General features: G+C 37.8%; 1 protein-coding gene across 1 annotated transcript; it reads left to right on the top strand.

Moving 5' to 3' along the window:
- The first annotated feature begins 4198 nt into the window (after positions 1 to 4198).
- On the top strand, positions 4199 to 6069 carry LOC122071618 (mitogen-activated protein kinase kinase 5-like). Its single transcript, XM_042636004.1, has one exon. The coding sequence runs from the start codon at positions 4580 to 4582 to the stop codon at positions 5735 to 5737; it is 1158 nt and encodes a 385-aa protein (XP_042491938.1). The 5' UTR covers positions 4199 to 4579; the 3' UTR covers positions 5738 to 6069.
- Positions 6070 to 9397: the final 3328 nt, after the last annotated feature.

Here is a 9397-nt window from a genome sequence, read left to right as displayed (position 1 = left end):
TTTTTTTTTTTTTTGATTTCCTTTTAAAGCATCAAATAATTTATAATTCTATTTTTTTTTTAAATCTTTTTAGTATAATATTTTTTTATAACTTTTTATAAAAATAAATCATATCATTTTACACGTGTACTCGAAAAATATAAAAATACATGACAACTTTTAATAATTACATGAACGTATATTGGATCCTAAGCAAGTTTGATGCAGCCTTAAGATTACTGCTCATATCCGATGTAGGATAATTGATTTCTAATGGAACCCAACAAGATCTCTCCCTATGCAGGAACACATGTGGGCTTTGAGATCGTCCTTAAAGGATTTTTCACCATCATCGGAGGCACACTAGAGTTTCTACATCCCAGTTTTGATATGATTTGTTGGAACTTGGGTAGAACTCATCCTTAAGAGCTAGCCATTAAAGATAGGGTGACCAAGTCTTTATAACTTCACATCATGCTACTCCCATTTGATGTAAGACATGCTTTCATGTGAAATCAACCCCACACCCTGATAGGATCTTGATTATTCGATTTGATGATCGGATTAGGTATGATGCTGGATCTGATAGACATGCTTCCATTCAATCTATCCTTAGGTACAGAGAGTGGTGCCCCAATCTCTCCTCTTCTTGGACCTGTCATGTTTAGGATTAATAGGTAACATAAGCACATTTAGTACTCATGTTCATAACTCTATTAGATGGACATTTTTTCTATAGGCATTTTTTTTCCTGCAATTCTTTAGGCATCTTCACCACCAAGTCTGCTTGGGATACCATTAGTTATGCTCACCCTCCATTGAGTTGGACTTCAGCTATATGGTTTCATTTTAGCATTCCCCGTTAGTCTTTCATAGCTTGGAGATGCTTGGTGGATGGTCTCCCCACCAAGGACTAGCTTCGCAAGAGATCTACCAATGTCACTTTTATTAGATGTGAGTAAAGATCATCTGTTCTTTGAGTGCTCCTTCACCTATTATATATTTGCGTGGAAATTTGTAGTTATTATTCTCCCTCTGGAAGTCGAGGTAGATTTGTGGTGTTTGAGGTGGAATGGGTTAGGAAGACATTCAAGGGGGATTCCATTGGAGATATTGCTAAGTTTGCATTCTATTGCATCATATCCCATACATGGAGTGAAAGAAATTTTCGTCTCTTTCGGAACATTTCTCATTCTCACCTAGCTATCATCAACGATATTTGCATGGAGTTGGATAACGCCCTCTTGGACCTCAGGTACTTAGGCTCTCTTTGGTATGATTTCTATTTGTATTTATTAACTATTTTCTAGAAATTATTTGTGACAATAAATTATGGACCACAAATAGTATTTGTTTGGTTAGTATTTATAAAATAGATTATATAATGAGAAAATAGGTTTTAGTTTTCACCTTCAGCTTAGAACTTCAAATGAGAGATCATAGGATTTGGGGGTTTTTATTGAAAAAGTATAAAATATTCTGAAGTTACATATTTACCATTGATTTTGAGTACTTTAGCACACATGCTCATTTAAGGTAGCAAAAATCAACATAAATGATGTGTGACCACAAATCACAAATAGCTTGAGAGTAATTTGTGATTTGTGATTTATTCTAATTTATTATAAATACAAATAAGTGCTATAAATTATACTAAACACTTATAAAAATAGAAATAAGTCAAATAAATATAAATAGAAATCAAACCAAAGAGCGCCTTAGTCTTGGAACAAGTTAATGGATTATGTTGTGTTTTTTCTTGCCTTTCTAAGCTATGGGATTCCTTAGCTCCCTTGGGGTATTGTGGACTTTAAAAAGGACAATTTTCTCAATCCTTTTAAAAGTCCCTTTTTATCTCTGATTTGTAGAACTTTTAGAATAAAGACAAAGGTAATACCAAAAGAAAAAAAAAAAAAATTTTTTTGACTAACTGTTTCAATATCTATAGAGGGAGGGAGAGAAATGAATGTAGAATATCCAAGGGAAATAAAAAGGAAGGGAGCGAATATGGATTTGGATGTTGGATTCACATTAGTTATGGATGATATTGATATTGATATTGATATTGATATTGATATTCATACGAGATTGATGGCTTAAAGTAAGGAGGATAAATAATAAAAATATTGTATTGAAATTTTACGGGAAAAATGTTTGATTTGACCGTATATGCCCAATCTGTATCGATATCAGTATTAGTATCAACGACAAAGATACTAATTTTGTTACCACACATTAAAACCGTAGGGATTACATGGTATAGGGAGGAAGTCTGATAAATATTGGAGGCGACATGGAGGTAAAGGAACTATAGGGTTCCCTACCCAAGAAGGAAAGGAAGGCTGAGAGAGAGAGAGAGAGAGAGCGAGAGAGAGAGAGAGAGAGAGAGATAATTGACAAATTATCAAATTGGGAGAAAGAACCTAAGCATTCTCCACAAACATAGCCCCTATTTTCGCCCTGGGGAGGGGGGGGGGGCTATGAAAAGATACACATGCACCACCCCCTTGAAAACAAGGGTTGTGTATGGGCGTGGGGAATGCAGATGAGTACTGTTCCTCTTGGCATGGCCTTGCGCCTAAACACAGAAACATGTGAAATTACCACCCACTTCCAATGAAACAAAAAATCTTATGAATGATGATGTGTGTGCTTTCATTGGGCCCTCCACCAATGCAGGGGCCACGTGACCGTGAAACTTGACCATGAAACTTTTGCAGGGGCCACGTGACTATGAAACTTTCTCATGCCCTTAATAGAGACCCCATATTTATATCATATTTCTAACCAAAAAAAAAAAATTTTATATCATAAATATGGGAGAAAGAATCCTACCAATCGGATGTAGGCAACACCAACGAGTGAGCAAATGGTAGGGCGTGCGAGAGCAACTTTAGTGCCTGGGGTGAAGGCAGCATGGTCTTTTCATGCCTACTTGTGTCTAGGGGTAGGCAATACCAGAGTGGTAGGATTCTTTTTCCCTAAAAATATATGCTAATTATTCTTGGTCAGCCATAAGAGTTTTACTATTCATTATCTTTATTACCGCATAATTCTTTACTTGTGACCGGTTCCCAAACGTTTGTTAAATGGTTGGTTTGGCTTGGAGCTTCAAACAATCATATCGGATAAGTTTTACTGGTGTGGGCCAGCTTTTAACAATCCTACTTGAGAGTAGGGGTGTCAAAACCTTTCTCGAATCAACGAAATCAACCAAAAAACTTGGACCAAACTAAACAATCCTTATTGGACTAATATGATGGGATTGGCTGAAAACTGCATTACACTGAATTGGACGATATCCAAATAAAAAGTTGAACACAATAAAATAGATAAAAAAATCATTGAGTATGAGGTTATGAATAAGTAAATTGACTTTCATATTAATAAGAAGTTTTCTGATCGAGTGGAACTGTTACAAACCAATGAGTATGAGGTTTTAAGTAGTGAAATTTTAATTTGTAATAATGTTACCATTAATCTCCTGTACGAAATTAGCAGGACAATCAAATGAATTATTTGATAGTTTGTTTCATCTTTTATGATTTCACTATTAACTATATCCTCTCTGATTAGTTGTTTTATTTTTTATTTTTTATTTTTTAAATTTTTATGGAACTGATTGGTTATCCATGGATTCATTATAAACTCCATTTATCCATTGATTTTATTATTACTTATCTTCTATTTACAGTTTATTCTTCTTTGTTCCGATTATAGTACGTTCACATTTAATCAATTTCTCGATAACTAGTTGTTTACGTGTTTGACTTGAAGAAGATGATTTAATTTTTATTTTTTTTATCGAATCCTTCCTCACTATTGATTATGAATGTATGATTTCATTGGGATTCAATCTAAAAAACAAACTTGTATCCAAAAAATAATAAATTTTGAAAACAAATCAATTACCAATACTGAATTATTGAAAAATTTAAACAAAACAAAATCACTCTGAATCGAAATTAACAATTTGATTTGATCTCACTCATTCTCGAACCAAAACCAATTCAATCCGATCAAACCGAACCTAACCGACCATTTGACACACTTGCGGAGGAGGTGGTGGCCCTGGGGGAAGGGGACACATCCTCCCATGTCTCTGAGAAATCAGAAACCTTGATTCTTTCTTGATAACTACCTCTCCTCCCTCCAACACAATCACTTACCTACATATATTTATATTAAATTCTAATCAATCTCTCTCTCTCTCTCTCTCTCTCTCTCTCTCTCTCGCGTCTCCATCTCCCTCACTTTCTCATTTCCCCATATATGCCCAAAATCTTAAAAAAATTCAAAGAAAAGAAGAAGAAAAAAATTTTAAGCCCCTTCTCTTCTTGTTCTTCCCCTCTCTTTCCATTTTTCTTCCTCCTCTCCCTTCCCAGAAATTTCATATCTCTCTTTCTGGTCTATACGTCCCAAACCCTCCACCCATCAGGAATCAGTACCCGATTCCTATTTGAATAGCCACCACAGAGAGAAGCTATATAAGTCTCTGCAACAACCTCAACCCACCAAAGAATCCAAATGGGCTGCGCGCCTGACAGAGAATGAGAAGAAACACTGACCACACAAAACCCACCACACCCAAAATCGAGTCATGAAACCGATTCAACCCCCACCACCCACAACCTCCACAAATCGCTCTCGCCGGAAACCTGACCTAACCCTCCCTCTCCCCCAACGCGACCATTCCTTTGCCGTCCCTCTCCCTCTACCACCCCCTCCCGCCGTCACCAACAACACCAACACCAACACCAGCACCAATTCGACAAATTCAGCTACCTCTTCCTCCTCCACCACCTACCCACCTCCAGCCCCCCTGAGTTTCAACGAGCTCGATCGACTCAACCGCATCGGAAGCGGGAGCGGTGGAACTGTCTACAAAGTCCGTCACAGACCCACAGGCCGTCTCTACGCCCTGAAAGTCATCTATGGCTACCATGAAGAGTCTGTCCGCCGCCAGATCTGTCGCGAGATCGAGATCCTTCGCACCGTTGACAACCCTTATGTCGTCAAGTGCCATGGAATGTTCGATCACTCCGGCGAAATCGAAGTCCTACTCGAATACATGGACGGTGGATCTCTTGAAGAAAAACCACCCATCTCCCATGAACCAACCCTCGCCTCTGTCGCTTATCAGATCCTCTGTGGCCTTGCTTACCTCCACCGGCGCAGGATCGTTCATCGAGACATCAAACCCTCGAATCTCCTGATCAACAAAAGAAATCAAGTCAAGATCGCTGATTTTGGGGTTGGTCGGATTCTTGATCAGACCATGGATCCATGTAATTCTTCGGTTGGGACGATTGCTTACATGAGCCCTGAAAGGATCAACACAGATTTAAACCATGGCGTTTATGATGGATACGCCGGGGATATTTGGAGCCTTGGGGTCAGCATCTTGGAGTTCTACTTGGGTAGGTTTCCGTTTAACGTGGGTCGGCAAGGAGATTGGGCGAGCTTGATGTGTGCGATATGTATATCGCATCCACCGGAGGCACCTATCACGGCTTCGAGAGAGTTTAGAGATTTTATTTCTTGTTGTTTGCAGAGAGAGCCAGGGAGGAGATGGACCGCTCCGCAATTGCTGCTTCATCCGTTTATTACTCATAACAACAATCATGGAATCAACAACAACCACAACAACGGCGGCGGTATTGGTCTTAGCAGCCAGAATCAGGTTCATCAGCATCAACTTCTACCCCCACTTCAGCATCAATCCTCGTCTTCTTCTTCGTCCCCTTCCAATGGCTGATTTTTTTTATCCAATTTGTAGAATTTTCTGGCATGGGTTGAGCTGCTTTAATTTTAGTAAAAATGGAGGGATGGGTCAGCTTCATTTGCAATTTTTAATCAATCAGCTGGCCCAACTCTTGGTTTTTGTTCTTCAATCAGTGATTAAAGAGATTAGATGTGGTATCATCAAGGTTTTTACTTGGTAGTGTTTTTGAGTATTTTGTCAGTTCAAGTGACTGGCCGGATTCAAACTGAAGCCCGCAAATTATGGGATGGCTTGGCTTTGTAATTTTTACGCATCAATCTGGTATCTTTGGTGGAGAAACATGAAAAGAAAAGGAAAATTTGTTACTTTTCTTCCATGTTCTATTGATTTCTTTCTCTGAATGGATAGGAGTTGGGGGGAAAAAGGTTGTAGTGCAAATTTTTTGAGCTGGTTTCATACTAGATTTGGAAGTTAGATATAGGGAGAAAAAGAATCCAATGTGAAGCCAGTAGTGTTCAGTTTTAACTGGGTAAAGCATTGTTTGTTGCTGACATTTCTTGTGAGCATCTGTAGACTCTGTACCCAAAATGGGGAGAATTCTATTTTTGAGCTTCTCTCCTCTTTACTGGATAAAACATCTGTTTGTTGCTGACATTTCTTGTGAGCATCTGTAGACTCTGTACCCAAAATGGGGAGAATTCTATCTTTGAGCTTCTCTTCTCTTTATGGAAGTTTATCAAGATCCAAACCCAACTAAAAGGGGGAGAGTGTAAGTAATTGATTTTGGCATGCCCCTATAACCAAAAAGTATTAAAAGGAAATGGTGAAAAATCTTCTCAATCACTCTTTTTCCTTATCAAAACGTGGAAGCTCTGATGATTTTTTTTTTTTTTTGGACTAATAACTACTGCTCCCTTGTGACTGTTGATATCAAACCCTCTTGATGAGGGAAAAATCACACTGGTCTGTCTGGTTCATTTGCATTATTTGTAGGATACTAGGATATGTACTAGATTATACTGTAGGGAATTTTTTAAACTAAAAAACTGGGAAAATGAAATAGATGTTTTTATTGCTTCTTAAATTAGGTATTTTTATGATCTCAGAAATCATCAAATGCACTACCAATGACATAGTAGTGCTTTTTAAGGACTGAACACTGTATGAACTAGCTATTCAACTTTAGTTGGATGATTTGTTACCTTAGGTTCATGAAATCATGGGAAATCTGGATCAAAGAAGAGAGACAAGATTTTTGTACTTCATATCTGCAGTGAATTGTGGAGGTGAAGCTATACTAAATCTTCCAGTGGCAGACCCTATATTCATATTGGTAGATAGCACATGGAAGAAATTTAGGAGGCCCGGATGGATGATGTATTGCTTTTCTTGGTCCCAAGACTTGAATAAATGGTTGCAAAATGGCCTGTCTTTCCATTGTGATACATGATGATCCATTCATTCAAAAAAATTTTTTTTTTTTCATGTACCACCAGCCGATGTGCTGTCCTTCTAACACACCTCCAAAGAACTTCATAGTCTTTGTAGTATTAGTTAGTTGACTGATGAAATGAATGAAACGAGGTTGCTCAAGAGATTTCTGTTTAGGTTTTTTTGACTAGACTTAAAAGGATTTTTTTTTTTTTTCCTAAACTCTTATTAGACAGTTAAGAATCCTAATGTATAAATTCCACAAATCAAATATAGTTTCAAGAAACATAAATGTAGAAAATTCCCTCCCAAATCATGTAGGTAAAACAATCCAACCTTTTACTTATCTTCAGGCTTCTTAGGCTCTTGGGTCATTCTCAGAAATTTAATATGAGGTTTCAGGGAGTTTATTGAAGGCTTGAAGTCACTTGCAATATAGTATTTGGCAGAAAAACCTCACCCCACAACATGGTATGTCTGCAAGTTGTTCTGTAAACTGAGAAATTACCTTGGCTGATTCGAATGGTTTAACATTATATTTTGTGCTGAGGTTGTCTATCCATGTTTATGGTCCTCCTTAGTTTATTATTTTTGGGACTATGAATGATATACAGTGGATTTATTAAACATATACCATTAATTCCTTGGTAGCACTCAGATTTCCAAGCTGGATTATAACTATGTTAATGATAAGTGAATTTCATCAGAATCAGGAATGGACGAATGGTTACTACTACTCCATCTGCTAATTTGGTCAAATTCATGTGACTGGGTGGATCAAATGTCAGTCACCATGTTCAATGCCATTGGACATGTTGAAACAGTTTGGAAATATTTTATCCACTCATGACTGCATTACAATGTCTCCAACAACCACATGTCATGACATTAGACTTACTATGATTGAAATCTAGTATTTAAATCTGTAGAAAGGTTCAAAGAGTAAATTCTAACTTTTTTGGATAATAAGTCGCCTTATGTAAATAAGACTTGCCACCTTACAGTTTGAGCTTTTGGGATGGAAATTTACATGGTGTCAAAACATGTCTTTGTCTGTTCCAAGAGGTTTTGATCTTTGTGCATCTGTGCACTTGGTCTGGAGGAGTCCGAGGCAGACCATGACTAGTTTCAGAGGGTGCCACAAGGAATTGGGGTTGAGTTATGGGTGACGGGTGAGGGTTTTGGTGACTTGTGGGTTGGGGGCCTCGTTTCAAGTGGGTGGACTAGGTTCAAAGTGTTTTTTTTCCTTTTTTCTTTTGGCTGGGGTGGGTTGGGCTGAAGAGCAGTTCTGACATTAAGGAAGGCCGAAGGGAACGAGTTGTAGAGAAAAGAAAAAAAATGTTGGGGGATTTCAGGCTTAGGAGGCTTGCACTGTGGGTAGTGTGAGTCTAAGCAGGGAAGGAGTTCAGATTCAGAGGTTGTCGATTCAAGGATCGGTAGATGCAGGGTTGTGGATTGCAGAGTGTGGGGGTCGAGACAGGTAGATTTGCAACAGTGGGTAGCAGCTAGTGGCAGGGAGATGGGGTGTGCAGGGGTTGGGATTTGGAGATTCAATAGATATGGGGCTTGCAAGGATTTGTTGGTCACGGTGTTGGCAGTGTGTTATGTGCTCAGGCAAGCAAGGCAGTGGGTTGGGGATATAACAATTCGTTCAAGAGCAAGAGTAGCATGTTGAGAGGGCTTGCACAAGATTGTCTCATGAAAAATGTAGCAAAGGCACAAGTGATCACCAAGGGTGGTTGAGGAGATTTCAGGAAGCAACAATGGTGGTAGGGACCCTAGTTATTAAATTCTCCTAATAATTCGCTGAATAATTCAGCTGAACAGAATTTTGCTGAATTTTACGAATAATTCGGTTCGAATTCAAATCAAATAAAAAATTCTTAAATTTTATAATCTTTTTAAAAATTCACGAATAATTCAGCGAATCGAATTTTATCCGAATTATAACTGAATTTATTCCCATGTAAAAAAAAAAGTTCTATCTTGAATAAGTCAATAAGCCTTTAGAAAATAGTGTGATTATTATGCATTTATTATCCAAATATTACTTTTCTTATTTTTTTTAACAGAAATCGACAATGCTTATCTTTCCTGAGGTAATCTCTCACTTCTACAAAAATAAGTAAATAAATAAATAAATTTATCATTCCATTTTGGTTTTTGACTAAGTCATATAGTCGTTTCTCTTTCTCTAGTCTTTAAGATGAATATGCATGGTGGGTGATGTGAGTCTAGCTGAATTTGTGCTCAGTCCCCCCT

The sequence above is a fragment of the Macadamia integrifolia genome, unplaced genomic scaffold, assembly GCF_013358625.1.
Source record: "Macadamia integrifolia cultivar HAES 741 unplaced genomic scaffold, SCU_Mint_v3 scaffold_30A, whole genome shotgun sequence".
In the NCBI taxonomy this organism is placed as follows: Eukaryota; Viridiplantae; Streptophyta; class Magnoliopsida; order Proteales; family Proteaceae; genus Macadamia; species Macadamia integrifolia.
This window is presented reverse-complemented; position numbering and strand designations above follow the sequence as displayed.

Coding starts and splice junctions, on each gene's coding strand:
- LOC122071618 (XM_042636004.1), top strand. CDS start 4,580: ATGAAACCGATTCAACCCCCACCACCCACAACCTCCACAAATCGCTCT.